This window comes from Ptiloglossa arizonensis, chromosome 7 (genome assembly GCF_051014685.1).
Source record: "Ptiloglossa arizonensis isolate GNS036 chromosome 7, iyPtiAriz1_principal, whole genome shotgun sequence".
NCBI classification, from domain to species: domain Eukaryota; kingdom Metazoa; phylum Arthropoda; class Insecta; order Hymenoptera; family Colletidae; genus Ptiloglossa; species Ptiloglossa arizonensis.
The window spans coordinates 16637570-16658914 of NC_135054.1; the positions used below are offsets into that span (position 1 = coordinate 16637570).

At 38.3% G+C, this 21345-nt stretch overlaps 2 protein-coding genes across 4 annotated transcripts in view; both read left to right on the forward strand.

Annotated features, from left to right (window-relative positions):
- The window catches only part of LOC143148989 (uncharacterized), a 420594-nt gene that overhangs the window by 104934 nt on the left and 294315 nt on the right, over positions 1-21345 (forward strand). The gene's annotated exons all lie outside the window — the stretch shown is intronic.
- Positions 16794-21194, forward strand: LOC143148990 (uncharacterized). Of its 2 annotated transcripts, none has more exons than XM_076315884.1 (2): positions 16794-18768; positions 19266-21194. In XM_076315884.1, the coding sequence occupies exon 1, from the start codon at positions 16824-16826 to the stop codon at positions 17175-17177; it is 354 nt and encodes a 117-aa protein (XP_076171999.1). In that variant the 5' UTR covers positions 16794-16823; the 3' UTR covers positions 17178-18768; positions 19266-21194. The 2 variants fall into 2 exon arrangements, with proteins under 2 accessions (XP_076171999.1, XP_076172000.1); XM_076315885.1 differs by having other exon boundaries at positions 16794-18002.

A 21345-nucleotide genomic window follows, 5' to 3' on the forward strand; every position in this document is an offset into this window, starting at 1 on the left:
GACGAGAACGGAGCTCTTCCAACAGTGGCGAAACATTGTTTCCAAGGAATCGTTAGGTTTGCGTACACAACCGGATCATTGCTGGCAAAGAAACTCGTAAATTTCGGAACACGTTGCGAATAACAGCGATGTATATCTTACACGCGGAATGGACTACGAGAGTTGTTGTATTATTGGAACGGTTTAGATTTGAAAAATCTATAAGAGTTTTCGTGTCACTTTTATTTTCCATTCTTTTGTTTTATTTTTCTTTTGTCGTCTACGAGGACACAAACTTCGAGTAACATCGAGCTTCTTTGTGGTTCGACGATACGAATTTTTGTACCGAATGTTACGAATATTGAAATGTTTCGTTTGAATTCAAATCCTTGGGATTCAAGAGTTCCGAGGGTGTGTCCGAGCAGCGGCAAACACGTATTTAACACACGTTATGGCATGGTGGTACATCGATCTCTGTTTCGAGGGAAGCCGTAAAACTAAAAACAGACTAGAAACATGTATCTTACGCAGGTACCGGTCGAAGACATTGAAACTCTCACCGACACGACGATTCCTGAATCTTTGACTCTTCGTACGAGCGGAGCTGGTGGTGATTTTTTAAATCGTCGACCGTTTAAATTTTAAACAATCTCTCGCATCGGCATCGTAAAGCTCGCGGCACTGACAATTCCGTCTCCTCGTTGAAACGAAGATTGAACGATTTCACATTACGGGTGACATTCGAAATCATCATTGGATCAAGCGAGAGCAGTCTCTATCGTCTTTAACTTTCGAAGAGATTATACTTCGTTAAGAGATTAGTGCAGTGCCGCGTCTCCGTTTCGATCTTCTTTAGGATGGTACAATTAATGATGTTTAAACTTTTCTAACTGCCGTTGGAATTTTACGGTAGAGAAAATGCCGGGAGAACTTTAATTAAACTTCTTCGGAAGACGGAATACTTTGAATTAAAATGTGATAGCGCGTAAAAACTTGGTTAGGTAATTAAACGTTGAGACAAATTTGCGAAGGGATCGCCGTCTGTTCTGTCGATAACCTTAACAATGCTTAAGTGTCGTGGATGACCTCGTTCGAATGAATAATTTACAAGAATCTTCGTTTCACTTCGCGTTACAAGGAAAAGGGGGAAGCGAAGATGTATTATTCTCATTTCAGAAAAACCAGTTCCCCGGAGTGTTCGATATTTAAATGTCGAGAATTAACTGCAGCTGAAGACGATACTTTAAATCTTCTGTTCATTGGCAGCACTTTTTCTTAATTAACATTCGAGCTGAACTCGAAGATGCTGTGCAGAATGGGTATTACTATGTGAAATATCCTTCTTACTACAGGTTGTACCTGGACATTTAGGGAAACGATACGATTTGGAGTAACAAATTGCTCGAATACTACGGAATTCTTATTTTTCGAGTAACATTAACTGCGTTCTAGAACAAATTGGGTTCTAAGAAAGCATCGTTATATTCATTTCATATTCTCACATCGATTTTCTCTCATCTTTAACACACCTTTTTGTCTTCGTTTCCAATCTATCGAATTCAAGACGTTTATCGGAGTAACTTACAAATAATGTATTCATTTCGACAAGTGTCGAGTCAATACATGTTATAAATTTCATCAATTTTTTTCGTCAAGATATAATCAAATTATATCGAGAATCGTAACTCGTCCAGAAAGGACAGAAATACTGAATAAAATATAATTAAAAGGAAAAATTAACGTACTAATATCGATCGAATTTAAAATGTAAAAATTGACACCATTACACATTTACACTCCGCGCTTAAAAGCGGGAATACAGGTCGAATGTGTAAAAATTTTGATCAATTTTCGTAACAATAAATATTACATCTTCTTTCGTGAACGATACGTATCGTTATCCTCGAAATTAATCTATGTTTCACATTATTTTAATGTTTCCCATTTAATCGAACAAACGATTCTTGTTGAACGAAAAAACGCCTTGATGCAACGGGACGGTAAACGCGTTGGTACATCGCAAGGTGCATTCACGTAGTGCAAAGATCTTGCTGTTTGCATTTTCTTCTACTTTTGCCATACCGACCAGAAGAAACAGGCGACGTTAAACATGCATTCATCACAGATTCTCAGTCATTTGAATACAATGTCGACGGTCCATAAATTTTTCACCATAAATTAAAAGGCAGGTAGACGGAGCACCCACGCTCTCTCGGTTTTTCCATCGACTATATCGTCTTGGTTGTATTTTAGTGTACACTCGACAAATAATTGTCATCCGAGAAGGACTTTTCATTTTTCATCGTTTTTGCCGGTTCGTTATACTTTCGGTGCTTTCTTCGTAAAATCTATTCTTTTCTAACGTTACTACGATGCGTAATGTAAATTTCACATTACGAACAATAGAGTTAAATTTACCGCACCTTGTTTCTTTCCTTGAAGATTAAAGTACCTATTAAAAGTTGATTTTCTCAATACAGCTATTTTGTAACGCTCCTTATTTTTTCCCCTTATTGTTCAATCAAGTTACCCTTCCCTTCCGATACGCTGCAATTAAATGGCTATGATGCTACATCGATGCAAACGCACCTTCTTATAAGTTACATTGGGTACCAATAATCGATGGAATTTATTTTCTAATCGTTGTGAAATTTTACAATTAATCACGAAGGAATCTAAATTGATCCTTTGTTGTTCCAGTAATTGTAACTCTGTTTGCAATATTATACGATACGATAAAATTACAGGAGTTTAAAATGGAAACTGATCTCCATGAATTAAACTTGTCGGCAATTGTTTTTAAACTAAAAGAAACCATTTTCTTTCATAAAATACTTACGATCTATATTTTTGATAGTATTCTGTGATTTCAACTGTCCTTCAAAAATCGTTGTAAAACTTCTAAATGTTCGAATAAAACTTGAAAAATTTATTTCTAATATACTTTGTCACAAGAGGTAATCCCCTTATAGAAATGGATGAAGGAAATCTTGGATTGACTCTCTTCCCTGCATTTCAAAAAATTCCTATTTGTGTACCGGCGTACAAGCCTTCAAAAATTTTTGCATCAATGTCTCGTATATCGAAAGATAATGTAACGCATATGCAATTTCATTATACGGTAATCCCTCGCTAACTGATCAAGAGGTGTTCCAGGAATTGAGTGCTGTTATCTACCTCTGGCTCGCTCGTCCCTGACAAGGGGACCACATGAAGTGGTACTCACCGATTTTAATGAAACTTCGTACATAGATAGAGACTCGAAAAATATTCCATCCATGTTTGACTGTTTGCTCGAAAATTCGACGGTTTACGAAATATTAAGCAACACAGATTGCGTATTACCCTCTGGTTCCCCAAGTTATAAATTAATGCTCATCACGTTGCATTTCGTGTTTTTAGAAAAGATGAAGATATTTCTATTTTAATATTCTCATAACAATGAAAACCATTCAGAGTATGAGAGAACAGTTCGAAGTGTCTTTTATAAAAAAAGACTATTGAAACGACCAAATCTATAAAATATTCAACTATTGAAATCACCGAATAAAAACCATCGAGAACAAATGAGAATAGCCTTCGAAGTGTCTTCTTTGAAGAACAATTATACAAAATAAAACTAATGAATTTCACAAATTTCTATGATGCGTTCGTATTAAAATGACCAAATTTCGAACCGATTATTGGAGCGTCTTGTAATGCATCGTCCAGTTACAAATACACGGGGAGACTTTCAATGAAAACCACTGAGAGTAAGCGAGAACGATCGAAGTGTTGTAGACAACTGCGCGACAATTCGAAGAACAGTGCTGCGATACGCCGACGATTATTATTCATCAATTAATATACGGTTTTGAACAGTTCCCTATCGTGTGTCAAACTAGTGTTCTTCCGCTTGAGGACATCCCGTACAATATGCGTTTCTCCTTCTTGGGAAGCGTAAGTATAGACGCCCACGTATTGTGCCAGTCGAGGCGGCGAGGTGAGATTTTTCTCTCGTGTTCCTGACAAAAGGTTCATGATCCGAGATAGAGCGGTATAATGCGACGTTCGTATGGGTGGCCTGCAACAGGGGAAACGATGAGAGTTATGCCCAAGAGCATTGTCAAGTCCTGACATTTATAAACATTACAGTCTCATTTGAGCTTGATGTTTAAAGCAACGCCGTTTACAGCGGAATATTTCTCCAATTCTTGGCCCGTTTCAAAAGCGAGGGCGATTTCAGGCCAGTTTACTTTGAAAAATGAGTTGATCCACGTGGACCATTGGGGTCACGTGTTTCAATTGAAGTTTTCGGGAGGGACGAAAGCTAAAAGAACACTTAAATCTCGACCGGTTTGGGATAAACTTGGATTTCTATTGTGGATTACGATTCGTGTCAACAATTTGTACTTAACACGGATCATTGTACTCTACGTACTATCGCATTTGTGTTGTTCCGATATGTACTTTCTATGCACGACATTATGTTGGCATTATCATCTCGGTCTATCCCTGGCATTTTTGTCAGAAGGATGTTAATAAAAGTTTGAACAGGAATTTTGCATTATTTATCCAAAAAAATTAAATACCATGATTTAATCCTTAAATGAAAATACGAGCATCGTTCTTATTACCCGTATCTAGTTTGTCACTTTATCGATCTATTTGTCGTATATTTAATCGTGTATCACTCATACTACCGTACCGTTCTTCGTTCACTTTCACGATCGATAAAACAGAAATGCGAAATTTGATAGAAATTCATATTTGTACATTGAACGATGCTATTGAAGTCATTGATCAAAGTGAGAAATTTATTACTGAAAATTTGAAACATTTTTAATTGTGATTAAATCGATCACTTAGAATTTTCATTCGAGTGATTACTTTACGAAAAATATATTATTTTCCGTACAGAAGACCATGTCCTATGTATCTCGAGCCAAACAGTGAAAGAATATTTTCTCGATTCGAAGAGAAATATAAATAACCTACGGTAAATTGATATTCTGTCAGAATTTTTCTATATAACCAAATTCCGATATTGGTATATCGCATTCCACTTTTCCAAGTTATCGTTTACGAATGCTGCTCGAGTTTCATCGACCACTTTCGAATACAAACAAATTTCACGACAATCGCATAAATTTAACGTTAAGAACACGTGGCTGGATGAGAACTGTGTTGTTTTCGAGATCGTCATTAGAGATAAAGGAAAAGTACATATAGTACTTATAATAAAACGTCACTGATCCGATTTATCAGAACATAAATCCGTTCGAATATGTTATAAAACGACTAGGAATAAAACAATTTCAAATCTGGATATTCATTATACAAAAGAGTACATACTTAATACAAAAAAATGTATTGTGAAATAATAATTAATCGTTTTTAGATAGCACCAAATTTCGAGCACCCGTTAAAATAAACATCTGTCGAGTATTTCTATTTATTGCCTTGCCCATTATAATACATCTAATATTTTTCTCTCTTTCATTATTTTCATCATTATTTGAAATCCTATATTACTTTTATCTCTGTTTAACTATACCTGAATACGTGCCATCTCTACTACACTTTTAAACAACAGATACCAAAGTCTGAATTTCGAACAAAAATTTTAGGAAATTTCTGAACTTTGGCAAAAATTTTCACCGATTTCGAGACTTTGGTATCAGGAGAACATGATATGCGAGGAGGAAACCGTTCGCCTTTGCATATTTCTCAATATCTTGATGTTTATTTATCATAATTATTAACAACCATCGTAGGACCATAGTTTAAACAATTATTAACAATGTCCTAGTATAAATAATAGTTTAAAAGGCATCAATTCCTTGAAATATCCGTTTAAATCGTACAAATAAAATCGAAGAAACTGGTAAGTCACCTTCTCGAGGGTATAAATAGAACCACCGGCTGTCGAAAATTTCATTCGCCCGGGAGCCTCCGCGGCGGACGGAGCTCCTCCTCTGGGGGACCTAGACCCTCAGGGCCAGGGTGGCCCGCCGCGGAGAAGGGCGGAAACGCCGCGGACCCGCGGCGGACGCAGCTCCCCTTCTGGGAGATCTGGACCCTCCGGGTCAGGGTGGCCCGACGCGGAGAGGGGCGGTACCGCGGCGGATATGCGCCGACCAGCGCGAGGGAAGTTTTTGGGAGGGAAGGTCGATGTAACTTCAAAAAATTCCAATAAATTCATTAAGTAAAAAATAATTACACTACCTCTACTCCAAGAATTTTGCTAAAATTTTTCCGAGAATTCTCAGAAATGACGTCATTTTCGCGAAATCCCGAAAATTCCCAGAAATGACGTCATTTCCAAGAAGTGGCACGATAGGAATACCTCCTCGCACATCATGTTCTCCTGATACCAGTCTCGAAAACCGTGAAAAATTCCAGTTAAAGTTCAGAAAATCGTTTAAAATTCGCGCCTCGGGGAAATTCTCAGAAATGACGTCATTTCCAAGAAGTGGCACGATAGGAATACCTCCTCGCATATCATGTTCTCCTGATACCAAAGTCTGAATTTCGGACAAAAATTTTAGAAAATTTTGAACTTTGGCTAAAATTTTTCGCCAATTTCGGGACTTTGGTATCAGGAGAACATGATATCCGAGGAGGTATTCCTATCGTGCCACTTCTTGGAAATGACGTCATTTCTGAGAATTTCCCCGAGGCGCGAATTTTAAACGATTTTCTGAACTTTAACTGGAATTTTTCACGGTTTTCGAGACTGGTATCAGGAGAACATGATGTGCGAGGAGGTATTCCTATCGTGCCACTTCTTGGAAATGACGTCATTTCTGGGAATTTTCGGGATTTCGCGAAAATGACGTCATTTCTGAGAATTCTCGGAAAAATTTTAGCAAAATTCTTGGAGTAGAGGTAGTGTAATTATTTTTTACTTAATGAATTTATTGGAATTTTTTGAAGTTACATCGACCTTCCCTCCCAAAAACTTCCCTCGCGCTGGTCGGCGCATATCCGCCGCGGTACCGCCCCTCTCCGCGTCGGGCCACCCTGACCCGGAGGGTCCAGATCTCCCAGAAGGGGAGCTCCGTCCGCCCCGGGTCCTCCTCGAGCCCGCCGCGGGTCCGCGGCGTTTCCGCCCTTCTCCGCGTCGGGCCACCCTGGCCCTGAGGGTCGAGGTCCCCCAGAGGAGGAGCTCCGTCCGCCGCGGAGGCTCCCGGGCGAATGAAATTTTCGACAGCCGGTGGTTCTATTTATACCCTCGAGAAGGTGACTTACCAGTTTCTTCGATTTTATTTGTACGATTTAAACGGATATTTCAAGGAATTGATGCCTTTTAAGCTATTATTTATACTAGGACATTGTTAATAATTGTTTAAACTATGGTCCTACGATGGTTGTTAATAATTATGATAAATAAACATCAAGATATTGAGAAATATGCAAAGGCGAACGGTTTCCTCCTCTCATATCATGTTCTCCTGATACCAAAGTCTCGAAATCGGTGAAAATTTTTGCCAAAGTCCGAAATTCGTTCGAAATTCCCCCAAAATTTCAATTCGCAGAAATTCTTGGAAATTACGTCATTTCCAAGAATCCACGGAATAAGAATACCACCTCGCACATCATGTTCTCCTGATACCAAAGTGTCAAAATCGGCGAAAAGGTTTAGCAAAAGTTTCGAAATTCGTGAAAAATTCCTGCCCGACTAATGTTCCCAGAAATTCCTGGAAATGACGTCATTTCCAAGAATCGATGGAATCGTGCCACCTCCTCGTCTATCATGTTCTCCTGATACCAAAACTCGGAAAATCAGAAAATTTTTAAAATTTTTACCGGAATTCAGACATTGGTATCAGGAGAACATGATAACGAATGAGGTGGCACGATTTCGTCGATTCTTGGAAATGACGTCATTTCCGAGAATTTCCGCGAATTGAAATTTGTTGGGATTTTCGAATGAATTTACGAATTCGAATTTACGTATTCGATTTCGTGATTTTAGTATCAGGACAACATGATGGTCTAGAAGGTATTCCTTTTTCGCGGACTCTTAGAAATGGCGTCATTTAAGTGTAGATGAAGTGATACATAAGCAATACAGAAAAGGCAGAAGGAAAGTTGTAATTAAAAGACACAAGATATTTTCAATAAGTTTGGTTTATTTAATGATCATACATTTTTTTTCGGCATACAATGGTACTTCTACTTTTATCGTCATTCAAGTATCAAACAATCTTGGACGCCACAACAATTTTTCAATCTTACGATATAAAATTTATTCTTATATACTAATGACTAGTCTAAGTATATAGCCGATTAAGGATAGCTTATGCAATAAATTAACTTTACATTTGTTTCATTCTTATAATTCAAACGATAAAACTATTCTAAATTCGCAGCCAATTAGCTCGGTACTACCCGCGACACAAAAATTATTGTTCGTCGCGAGTAATACCGATTACCAGGTCTCACCACGTGGAGGTTGCTGCGAGTGGAGACCCGGAGAGAGATAGATGGAATCAAAGTTCCATCGATCTCCCTCGATACGCGGTACAAACGAAATTACTAAACCGAAGAGATCGAAGGAATCAAAGTTCCTTCGATCTCCTAGTTTAGTTCTGCCGAGCAATTATATTGTCGAGCAAAATGAGGCAAGATTGGGAAAGACGCGACGCGTACCGTGGAGTTGGTCCTACTAGGTCGATCCCGTTTCCCCGCGTTGGGCCCGATTGTCGAGTGAAATGCGCGACGCCTCCACTCCTCCTCAGGGGAGGAGTGCCCCGTTTCTCTCAACTCCGTGTCAGCACACGCAGACCGTGGACCCGACTGTTGAAGCTTTACGAAGAGAGGGTCTTATCCTGGAGGCTTCCACAGGGACCGGCATGGATACCTGCCCCTGTGTTCACTTCAAATCTCCCGAGAAGCGCACACACCGGAAGAGACGACGATCGACCTTTCGGACCATCTACACGGCCGGTCACTTGCTTATGCAACAAGCAGTGGTGACCGGACTGAGAAACGAGCAAACGAGCAAAAATAAACTAAAGATTGGATAATTGCTCGACAGAGTACAAATGTTCGTACATGGTGGTCTTAAAACTAACTTGGTCTAACCTCAAAATTAACGATTCCGCGGCGGATGCGATGAAGCAGTCCTCTTCGTTCTTCGTGTTTCGTTTCCTGATATACCTAGCTAAGGTAATCGAATTAAATTTGTAATAAATATTAAACAAGTCAAGATGTGATCAAAATATGTGGATTAATGGTTAAATACATTCATGCAGTAACAGAAAATAAACGAAGCAATGGCAAAAGGTAAACATGGAAAAACAGATACAAATTAAAATCGGAGAATAAATACAGATAAGTTGGAACAAGTAAAATAAATGAAGCCAACAAAAAAAATGAAAAAAAAAAGAATTAGAATGGTCGCCAGTACTGACCACTGCCTACCAGCGGTCAGCACCGGTTACCAAGAGGTCGACCGTTGTCCATGGTGGGTCCAGATACCTAAAATGAAGAGATCCGTCCACCTCGGAGGCTCCTGGGAGAATGAAATTTTGAACAATCGGCGGCTCCTTATATACCCACCGCAAGGTCACTTACCGTTACTTCGATTGTCTTTGTTCGATCTAATCGAATATTTCAAGAAATTGATGGCTTTTAAGCCATTATTCGTACTAGGATATTGTTAATAATTGTTTAAACGACGGTCAGACATCGATTACTAATAATTACAATATATAAATATGAAATAATTGTGAAATCTGTGAAGGCGAACGGTTTCGGCGAATGTTTCTTCATCTACTCGATTGTTATTAACATTTACGCATGTTCCGAATATTAATGTTACAATATACATTTTATTTAAGGAATATAAATCATTAATTAGCTTGCGGAAATTAATTTCGAACGAAAATCGAGACATATCGATACCAATCTTTTACTTCGAATCTCGAACGAAATTAATTTCTATAGATAAATTAATCATTTATAATGCATAAATGCGATTCACATTGTAACATTAATATTCCGGAACATGCATAAATGTTAATAACAATTGTTAATTATCAACAAATAGTCGGTTAGATGATTACAGACCTGTTTTTTTGTTCGCTTCATTTATTTTACTTGTTCCAACTTATCTGTATTATCTGTGTTTTCTGTATTATCTGGTCACACAGACGTTAATATGAACATTGGTATCTCTTTGAATGAACTACAAATACATATTCCTCTACGAATGATGTGGAGGGAGCTTGAACTTGGTCAGGTCGAACCGAGTTTTACGCAAAAAGAATCGAATATCACCAAGTTTCAATTTACCATAAACCACCAGACACTTGTATAGTATATACAAGTTACCGAGTGCACTTTCACTTTACTTGTTTCACATTTCCTTATTACAGTTAAATATACAGAGTGTTCCAGAACGAAACTTTGGCAGCATATCTAAATGGCCATTGTATTCGAGCTACGTAACTTTTAACGATAATTATTTATTCGAAACTATGTAAAATTGTTTACACAACTATTTACAGAAATTGTTCGAAATTACAATCTCGTGACTCTGTGCACGCAAATAGGCGTGCTTCCATTGACCGCATCCACTATCGGTAAGATCGGTACTAATGCTAATTTCTCGTATGTTTGCTATCAGTAGCTCGCGTGTACAAAGTTTTCGATTTAAATTCACCCTCGACGTGTGACTCTTATCGATATCGTAACATAAATACCGCAAAAACGAACAACTCGTCTCAACGAGCACGAAAATAATCTCGTAACCGAGCACCTATCAATATTCCTGTTCGTATCTCGAAAACGAAGACGAATCGATTCGTACTGTATATAACATTTTCTGTTCGGAATGAGTTCTCAAATATACCAACAAAGTTTGTTGGTTTTGTTCCGAAATGTCCTATATGTTGTTCGCACGCGGAGTTCTGTTTTGTCGAACGATCGGTTCTGTGAACTCTCCGGAAGTCAACATCCAGTTCGTCGAATGATTACGTTTATCTCGCGACCTAACCCAGGATCCGTGGAATAAAAGTGGACAGTTGTCCACGTTCGACTAAAATGTTCATCCATCTCTTCAATCTTATTATAATTTTAAATCCGTTACCTGTGTCTAACCATTCCTGAATACGTGTCGTCTGTGCTACAGTTTTCAAACTCGCAACACATGCATCGTTATACACGTGGTTTAAACACACGACTCGTTCTGTATCGGTCGATCGGTCGGTCGCCTGACAAAAATTCGTAAAATCGATATTCGAACAATCGACGTTCCACTGTGCGAATAAATAAGCGAGACGCGCTTAAAATTTCGGTAACGCGAACCGTTCGCTGGAATAATTTAAAAAAAAAAAAAAAAGAAACACGACAATCCCAACAACCGGCGATTCGACGAATCGTCGCAATACCTTCTGACCTGGTTCCAGAATACGTGGTATAAAAGTTGATGCTTATCCGCGGATGTTTTCCCGTGGATTCCATCAAATCAAAACAAATAACAAGGAACGTGTCGAGGAGTGGCCGGGTGAACGTCGCGCGACTTCCACGCGGACGATTCGCTTGTAGAAACATGTTTTGCGGATGTGGGCCCGTCCGTAAGATTTCAATAACCATTCCATAAATAGCCCGCGGGATTTCGAGGTCTTCCCTAAAACCTCCGTCGACTTAGCCTCCTTCCGCACGTACGTTTCCCCGCGTCCCATTTTGGCAGCGTGCCCATGTAAATGAAAACAAGTACTTTCCCCGCGTGTGCCGCTTTTATTGCCTCCTTGATGCATGCCTTTATAAGCGGAACGAACGGTTATTACTCGACCAACTAGATGTATACATGCACGCGTCGCGGCGTGTATTTATAACCGAATTCGTGTGTCGCGGACTCGCGTGCAATAACAACTTTATTTTATACGGGGTGTGCCGCGGTAACTCGATCGCTCCGGATCGTTTCTTCTTATTGATTGCGCGACGCGACCTTTCTTTACCCCCTCGCTGATTTACGACCCACCCTGCGATAGATCGAGCCACTTGACTTTTTTCCGCGTCTTAAGATTTGAATAATACGGGAACGAGATTTCCGGGTAAAACAGCGAGGAAGAAGAACTATCGTAAAGAGCAATGAAACGTAAAAGGGAACGAGGAATGGTGATATTTCGTGTAACGATTAATCCCTAACTGTTCACCGAGATTTTTATACCGTTAACAAGGAATCGATGGTTTCGCTTGTCTAAGAGGAAACAAAGAAAACAACAATAGACACTATCGGAGCGGTGAAAGATTTCGAATGAGATAATGTAGGAAAAGAGACAAAATTATAGGAAAATTGAAGACACCAAAGAATTGTAGTTTGTAGAATGATTCATTCGACAAGTATTGCGAAGTTTAAAAAGTTTACGCAATGGTAAACGCGAATACTCGAATACGCGGGGAATTTGATCGAGTTTTGTAGCAGTGAATAACCTACCTTGTTTTCTGAGGGGATGCATTATTGTCTCGATGACATATCTACGTTTTGGAGGTTTAGAAAAATTTCCGATTTAATAGAGAGATGTTTGTTGAGCCGAAAAACGCTCCGACACACCCGTGAGCCATGGGACTGCGAACGTGTTAATAAAGCGGTGTTCCCGGATATCTGTTAGTTGCATCAAACTGAATAACACGAAATTGTCTCTAATTTTCAGTTTTTTTCATCGGTCGTACTTTTGTCCCGATACCTTCAATGTGACCAATTTTTTTTGCAAAAAGCTTGCACACGGGCTTTCAAACACTTACGAAATTTTTGCACAGTCCTTAAAATCTGAATTAATGTCGCGTTAGGTTTGCGAGTGTAATTAATTGTAAAAATGTCTGCTCTTCCCCTGGTTGGACAAATAAAACTGTAAACTTAGTCCGGATGGATGGATACGATAGAATTCTGTGAAGAAATTTACGAGTCACTGTGTATGCATGACGCGACAGTCTGCGTGTTGAAGTCAGTAGAGTAGAACCTCGATTATTGCGTGAGAGTCTCGTTCGTTGCATTGCGTTGACAAGTGGAGCGGGGTTGTTACTTAGCAACGAGTGAAATTAGAGGGGAAAGTAACCGGTAGTAGGGACTATAGGTTGCTCCGACTCATTGGATTGGTTACCTTGACCATTGCAGGTACCTCGGAATTTTCAGGTTAGTTTTCCTGCAACAATCGAGGATCTGCTGTACGTCGAATGCAGCCTCCAACAGTTTTAAAACGGTTTTCGAAAGAGAAAATTTAAGATTTTCTTTAATTGCAGGTTCGTAGAATATTTAGGCACAGTCATTGAATCACGCCCAAGTCAACACCACGTTCTGTGTAACACAAAAATAACATACAATTTTTACAGTCAAAATAAGCGGTTATATATTTATTATATCGAAGAAATATTACTTCAACCAAACGAGCATCGATATTGATTATGTGAACCTTTGTCGCAATATTTCGATCATAAATCGTATTTGTTTAAATATTAGTCTCGATGCACTTACGCGGACACCGAATGAACTAATGACTTGTTTTTTCAATTGTCAAATGGACGTGGAAGAAGAGTATGCATCGGGTCGACTAATGGTATAAATCACGTCGGTGATCAAGTTACACGGTTCACCCTGTATATACTAACATTTTATAACGCGAGTGGGGTTGGACCGGATGTATATTCTGATTTCGGCCGGGCTGTACGTTACCCTGCTACTTTGCTATACCAGAAAGGACATGGGGAGAGTTAATGTTCGACGGTCCAAGAAAATTTTATTGGAAAACTCACGAAGCGTTTCAAAGTATGAAGATCTATCGTTCTCGGTAAATTTTCCTGTATTCCCGTGCCCTTTTCGGAACATTAGCTCCATAGCTTTTCTTTGTTTTCTGCCTCAATTTTTTGTCCTCTTCTACCTCGATTTATTTCGTAGACGATTTACATTTACAGAACATTTCTTAGAAAAGTTTTTTAAAGGCGTTTTCAGCAGTATATATGTATATATATATTAAAAGATACAAGTAAGGTAACCGAACATCGATATTAAATCAATTAATTACTGATATTGTTCACGTATTCATTTTGTGTGTTTTGAAGACTTTAAAATTAATGGTACAAGTGATCTATCGTTCAATTTATGATTAAGAAAAATATATGCAATTAAAATTGCAGAAAAATGTAACGATAGAAGCATTCTCTAGAGTCTGTGATATTCTTTAGATACGAGTCTTTGATTGAGATTGGTAACAGGTACCTATAACTTAGTTCCTAAAGAAGAAATATAAAAATTCAAAGAGTAATAAATACAGGGTTAGAAATTATTATGTACGTGTCGTTGCTTTCGAGTACATGCACTCGCTGGATTCCATAAGGTCGTAAACCTTCTTCGCAAATTATGCGGGACTCTGTCATGTGTGAAATTTCTACCCGACGAGCAATACCACGCAGATCCATTAAACGGAAGGCACGTATAAGAGCAATGACCCGTTCTTCTTTCCACCAATGCACATGCAGTCGCCTTGCTATCTGATAACTTTTAATATCCGTTAATGACAGCGACGCGTTACTAAAACAATTATCCAGTTGTGGCTCGTGTCGGTTTGAAAATGTCGCTTAGATGCAATTATCTTTCACTGTTCTCTGATCGTTCATGATATACAAGGTGGACCGTAGTTTACGATAGAAACGAAGTCAGGAAGATTTTGTAGCTCGAAATAAGACAAAAGACAAGAATAAACGAATTACGTAGGAGGTGTCGTTTTCGAGAGAAATTAATTTGAAAATCAATCTCATATGCGTGCACTTAACTTATCGCACGTTGCAAATTCCACTACGCAAGTATTGATAGTGTTCAAGCTGTTTGTTACTATTATTTTTTGATTATTAGTTTGAGGGAAATTCTGACACAAACGTTTCGTTGTTGCAATGGAAATTTTTTGGTCAACTATCTTCCACTTTTTACCAATACCATCTGTTGGAAATAGACTAGTCAAACAGAGAATAAATGTATGCGATCGACCAATACAGCACAGCTGTCCCTCTCTAGACTCTAGAATCTGGAATCTAGGAGATAACAACGTATCCTTACCAAAAGTTTTGGTAAAAAATAGACTCTGTCATCCAAGAAGGGTTAAAAATACTAGTTTCGGTTTCTTTGCACCGGTCACATTGATAAAAATTGTGTTATCTAACCCATTTTTACCGCTGTGAGCTAAATCTCGTTGTACGAAATACCTTGAGAATAAAACACACTAGTCACGCAAGATAAAATTAACGCGTTGCGTGTAGATTATTATGATACAGTATACGCAGCCCTAGGTCTTTGCGCAAGTGTCGGAAAAAATGTTAGTGGCCTCCTCCAAGGTGAAAAATTGTTTGGCAATTGAATAAAGATTGCTCGAAGGGTCGTTGGGAGTATAATGAAAGACTAGGTCAATGGGTTACTTTACCACAAAAGTTACGACAATCCGCTTATTTTTTTTTATATATACTTGGGTTTTTCAAGACTACAATGTGTAATTAGAATCGTAAATTAATTTTTTGCAATCTTATCTGCGTTCCTCGTACTCTAACATTTTCAAAATCATATTGTACATATATATTAACAAGTTGCAAATTAAATTCATCTAGAAATATACAAATATTAATTTATTTAAAATATAGAATATTAATTTTCTCAATACGTTATACATGTTCGATGAAATATATCTTTTCATTTTCATTGTTCATTGCTCGGTTGATTAGTTGGTATTAGATTAACACCACCTTAGCTTCTAAAGTCCCTAAAGTGAAACAGTACTCTCAGTTTCCAATACTCTTCAACGGTGTTTGATCGTCTGTAATTGGGTACTTCAATTTGTGCTGAGAATACTCTCAACTCGAAATTCAGTTAAACGTTTCAACATCCTAAAGTTGCTCGTTTCGTACTAGACATTACGAGACATTGAAATAGTTAAAAAAAGAGGAGTAATAGATAAAATTATTACGTTCGAATCGTCCCGTTTTTAGTAGAAAAATTAAAATTAGAGGCAGACTGGTGATCCAATAAAATTAGTTACATTGTCTAATATATAATTTCTTACAACTTGAACAAAAAGAAAATTGACGAGTGTAATTTTTATTTATTTTGTGGTCATCAGAAGTTACAAAAATAATTTATACATGGAACAAGATTGTCTATATTAGGCCACGCTGATAAATAATTCAAACTGGTACAATAATATCATTTATCGACAAGTGTCTTCGACTTCATTGTCTAATAAAAATTTAAGAAAATCTTAAAAATAGTCTACGTCAAGAGGCCTTTCTTTATTCATAAAAACAACATAAAACGGATAGAGTATTCGTCTAAAGATTGGAAATTAATCGTGGAAATTGTTAAAATTAATAATCGTTAATTTTCAACCTAAAAAAGAAAGCGATTGATATTTTATACGAATACCTATTAAACCTGAAGTAATGCCGCAACAATGTTTACATTATCGATTTTCTCTCGTTTCTATTTCACGAAGTAGCTCGATTTGACCTCCGCAAGACTCGTGTGAAAACATTAAGGGGAAGATACACACGTATCTTCGCTCAAGGAAAAGTGAAAAATAAGATATGTTTATCATCGAGCGATGTTACAAAATTGACCGCCGGTGGACAAAAAATCAGTCCACTCTGGCGCGCAGGTAGTCACGCAGGTAAGCTCGTCCTTACGGGCAGCTGGCTCGTGAATTAGGCCCCTTTCTTTCCATGTGTGCGGCACGTTGGGTCCTTCTGAAAACTCGGTTGGTTGTGCGCCGCGTCCGTGTGAATTCAAAGGACAGGTTTAACGGAACCAGTTTGAACCGCGTCAGTACGGTCTGCGCTTTCGGACTGTGAGCGTGTGTAGACTCTAACGGACGCCAATGGCGAACGCAAAAAGAAAAGCGAAGAAACGTAGCAATACTCCTGGCAGACCGCGAAAAAGAAAGTTTTTCGGTAATCAGTATACAGCGAAGAAGAAGGAAGCATCCGACTCGGACACATTGGCCGAAACAACGACCGGCGGTGACGTTATCAACGACTCTAGGCGAGGTTATCGTACCGTACACTTTGACACCGTATTTACGAAGCTCAGTGCGTTGCTTATCTGCAAATCGTGTAAAAGTGACGTGAAGTTCGATAATACCAGCGAAAACGGCGCGAACGTTAAAATTATCGTGCAGTGCGATTGTGGCTCGAAATTCATCGAATCTCCAACGATTAAATCGGACGATTGATCGACCGTGAGTCGATCCATCGATCGTAATATAGTTATTTTGTGCTTCGTTGGACCTATCGTGTAGTCTCTACGAGATGTGTCGCTCCATCGTTGAGAACGTACATCGTATACGTAAAAGCCGTTTTCAAACTAGTTACACGGAACACCACGGTGGATGAGCGCGGGAATAAAACTGCAGAAGCGAGAAAGCCACCTTTATCGCCCAGGCTGCTTCCGGAAATGGTACTCGTTATCGAGTCGTGTTATTGTAAGTCTCGTGAATACTAGAAAAATAAAGCCCGGAGCACGACCTACGGGAGGAAACACACGCGCGGACGAGTGGGCTGCAAATCATGCCAGAAGTGCTGGGAAAATGGAAGTCGGACGGGCGCTGTGATGGAAATATTTGCACGATCGGAGAAAGTCTACCGAGTGAAATGTGTAAACCACATGGACGCTGGACGCGTTCGGAGTTTTAGTATTCTTCTTTGCGACGAGTCCCCGCCGATGGCGACCTTTTTACGAAGGATGTGGAATGCGTGGGGACACGGTTGGAAAGAAGGTGGGGACGGGACCGAGAGCTACCAAGAAAGATGACGGGGACATCGGGCGGGGGTGGGAGGAACGAGCGAGAGAATTAATCGATAAATTAATAAGGGTCGCAGAATGTATCAGGATGTGTACACGAGAGACATTTGGTCAACTTTATATCGATAGATACTTCCACGAGGCTTTGTAGGGCAACTATTGTTCCAAAGGAAAGGACGACTGATCTATAACAGGTTAATCTGAGGTCGATCTAAGGTTTTACGAGTTCTCTCACGAACCTCTTCTTAACAACAAGGTACAAGAGACAATTCGTCCCGTATAGAAAGATTTATACGATTCGTTGAAGAAATATCTCAAAAGATACACGTAAAATAGAAACGATAGTCTCTTATTATGTTTATTTTGAAACGCGTGTGTATATTGCGAGTCAAATATTAAAGTTTCTTGTTATTTAATAGCGTCGAACCTTAATGGAGGATTTCAAATTGTTTTAAACGTTTCCACCGTGGTCGAAATCATTGCTGGGATAAGAGTAACTTGTAAAAAAAATGAAGCAATGAGATACAGATTGCGTTTAAGGTGTATATTTTAAACGTTTCAATTCTAAAGCTTCTGGTCTTTTCACAATGTAGATTTTATTATGTTTATATTTTACGTATTTGAGTTTTATAGTTATATATGTACTGAAAAAGAATGGAAGCTTTACATTCCAATAGTTTAAAATATATACTATAAGTATTGTTTCTATCTGATCAATTTACCACCTTTATTGGAATTATCAATAAACAATTTACCATAAACTTATTACCAACTTTCCAGTATATTTGAAGAGGTTAATTGTTTGTCGATAAAATAGGGTAGAATATTCGGTAACATCGTATAGATCGGAAAGACATTGTTGATCGAATAACTATTTTCTGTCGAAATCCAAGATAAGCATTGGTTTTGAAGTTAACTTAACCTGAAATTCTCGATCCAGTGGCATGTTTCTGCGCACCTACGTCGCGCAGCTGTCTTAACTGCATAGCGCGCAAGACCGAGAAGCGTGTCAAGAAGAAGGGGTAACGTGAACCGAGCCACTTTACATTCGATGTATCGAATCCGTGCTGCCAGGCGATACGATAGAACCTCGATTATCCGAACATAATACTATCTACATATTTTATAATACGAACGTTCGATCTTACAAACTTTCATCCTACGATTGCATTTTCGACAATAACATTCTTCAAAATAGTTTATAATCTAAATAGTTAACATTTATACACACAACGTTAACATTTATTTAAACCTAATATCTTGTAACTCAAAAACGAACGATCTTTTGAGCCACATTTATCGAGCTTTTTTATTTGCGTTCGTATTGTACAAACTACGGTAAAAGTTGGCTGTTGCTAAAAAAGATTTGTTCTCTTTCTAGCCTGTTTATCTTTATTGTGGCGATAGTTAACAGATCACTTACGCTTCTCTGCCTCGAAACATATCACTTTACCTCCATTTCACCCAGCTCAACTATTTATTTTCCGAAATAAAAACGTTTCATTCGTACTCCTCGTAGGTTGAAAAACGACACCCATAAAGCGTCATTACTGTTCTCTAAAATACCCATTGCTAGAGAACAACTGCGTCTTCTTGGAATCGGCCTCGCCCATAAATACAGTCAACATTGCAAGGACAAAAACACGGAAGAAACATAGCTTGGCCTACATTTGTACCTCGCGAAGCACACCACCAGAGGACCCAGCATATTTAGTGTATTGTCCTATTTTGTAAAGCCCCTGTCGTAGTACAATGTTATACGAAGAGAGAGAGAGAGAAATACAGGGTGTTCTATAACCGGTGGTGCGTACAGGCAAACTCTGACTCTTCGTGAAGAAGTAACTGAACAACGTGTAATAAAATAGAAATTTTTTTCTTTTTTTTTTTTTTAATTCACTTTGACCAATTGCATTCAACCGATGGATCGTATTGCAAGCTGTTGTCTGTTCGTACATTGTTACACGTTGTCACGTCGGAAAAGTAACTTGAAAGTACCATTTTTCGCGAGTATGTTCTTGCGTATGCAGTACATAAAATAAGGTAATAAGAAATGATGATTTTCGTAATCATATAATAACACGTAAATACAAACGCGAAGAAACACAATAGTGTATACCAAAGTGTGAGTGTATTACCGAAAAGAAAGTACATTGCCATCTACTTTTGTATCGTACTACTGGTTGTGGGATTTTCTGCACGAAGAGTATGAAAGACCGAAAGTGGATTGCAATCGTGCAACGCAGATGTAACAGCGTCATATCTCTCGATATTTCGAACGACCCCATCACCGTGGTGAAACTTTAAGCAAAATCATCGGACTGTCGCTGTTGGCATTCTTGTAACTGCAACCACATTCGACATCGAATATGTATTATATTTCTGTTTGATGACGTAACCTCCATTGTATCGTCCGTGAATGAACAACGCAGTATGAATTTGAACGAATACGTTAAATTGGTCGACGACACTCTCCATGAATTTTCCTAGCGAATGTACGAGTATGGTTAATAATGTCATAATCCAATTGCGATATCTTTATGGGAAGTAATTAAAGTTGGAGGAATGAAGCTAATAATACTTAATAACCGATTAAGTTTCCAATAATTTACTTTAGAAAGTAGGTATTATATCTCTCGTGGAATACTTTTATGTTAATTTAGGGGATTTGGAGCTTTAAATTTGAATTGCATTTTGCAAACAATGATTCAGACTTTGGTACGGTTAAGGACTTTTCGATTTCTTTTGACAAATGAAATTTGCATAGTACGATTTGTCATAATCTCGTGGGAATATCTTGTATATAAAAATAAAAGTATTCAGCGAGGTATATTTATAACGATCTTACGTTGACTTTTAAAGTGGGTCTGAACTTGGGCTTAGCCTATAATCATACTTCTGTTTGTGAAACACGTATGTGTAAAGTATTTTGATGCATTTAGGCTCCAAGTCTTGATGCACCTCTACACGCAAAATATTCGAACGATCGATGTAGATGAATTATTTACCTAGGTTATACAAAAATATAATTCTATGTTACAAGTGGAATAATAATTATCAAAATCGTACATTTTTAGCGAAATACAAAAATCAACCGGTATAATAAGCCAATTATGTAATATTAACCGAGTAAATATATTATTCTGTGTTTCTTATAAAAAGTTATACGCGATAGTGATAAATTAAAAGTCGTTCCACGATCGAATGATTAATTAAAGTTCAGCGACGAATAAAGTTAGCAGCATTTCATCGACTTCTATAGGATCTAAGCAGTTAAAGGCGCTTGGGAGCCTCTGACACTCGTAGAATTTGTTACCTCACATTTCACTTTTATGCCTTTCTATTATTGGTTCTGACAATGAGATGTCTACAATGCTGAACACTCACTTGTGGACACCGAATATATTTCTTGCTTTATGCTTGGATGTTAAAAATCTGAATAAAAGCTATCAACTACCTACACAACGTGATATTAAGAGTCGAAAACGAATCGCGAAGATATTTATGTATTATACAACCTTGAGAACTCTATAACTTTTCATACCAATTTTAAAGACCTGTTACGGCTACACGACAACGCGTATTAACAAGAATGTTTGAAT

What these genes read in the sequence shown, in the direction of transcription:
- LOC143148990 (XM_076315884.1), top strand. Translation starts at nt 16,824, where the DNA reads ATGGCGAACGCAAAAAGAAAAGCGAAGAAACGTAGCAATACTCCTGGC.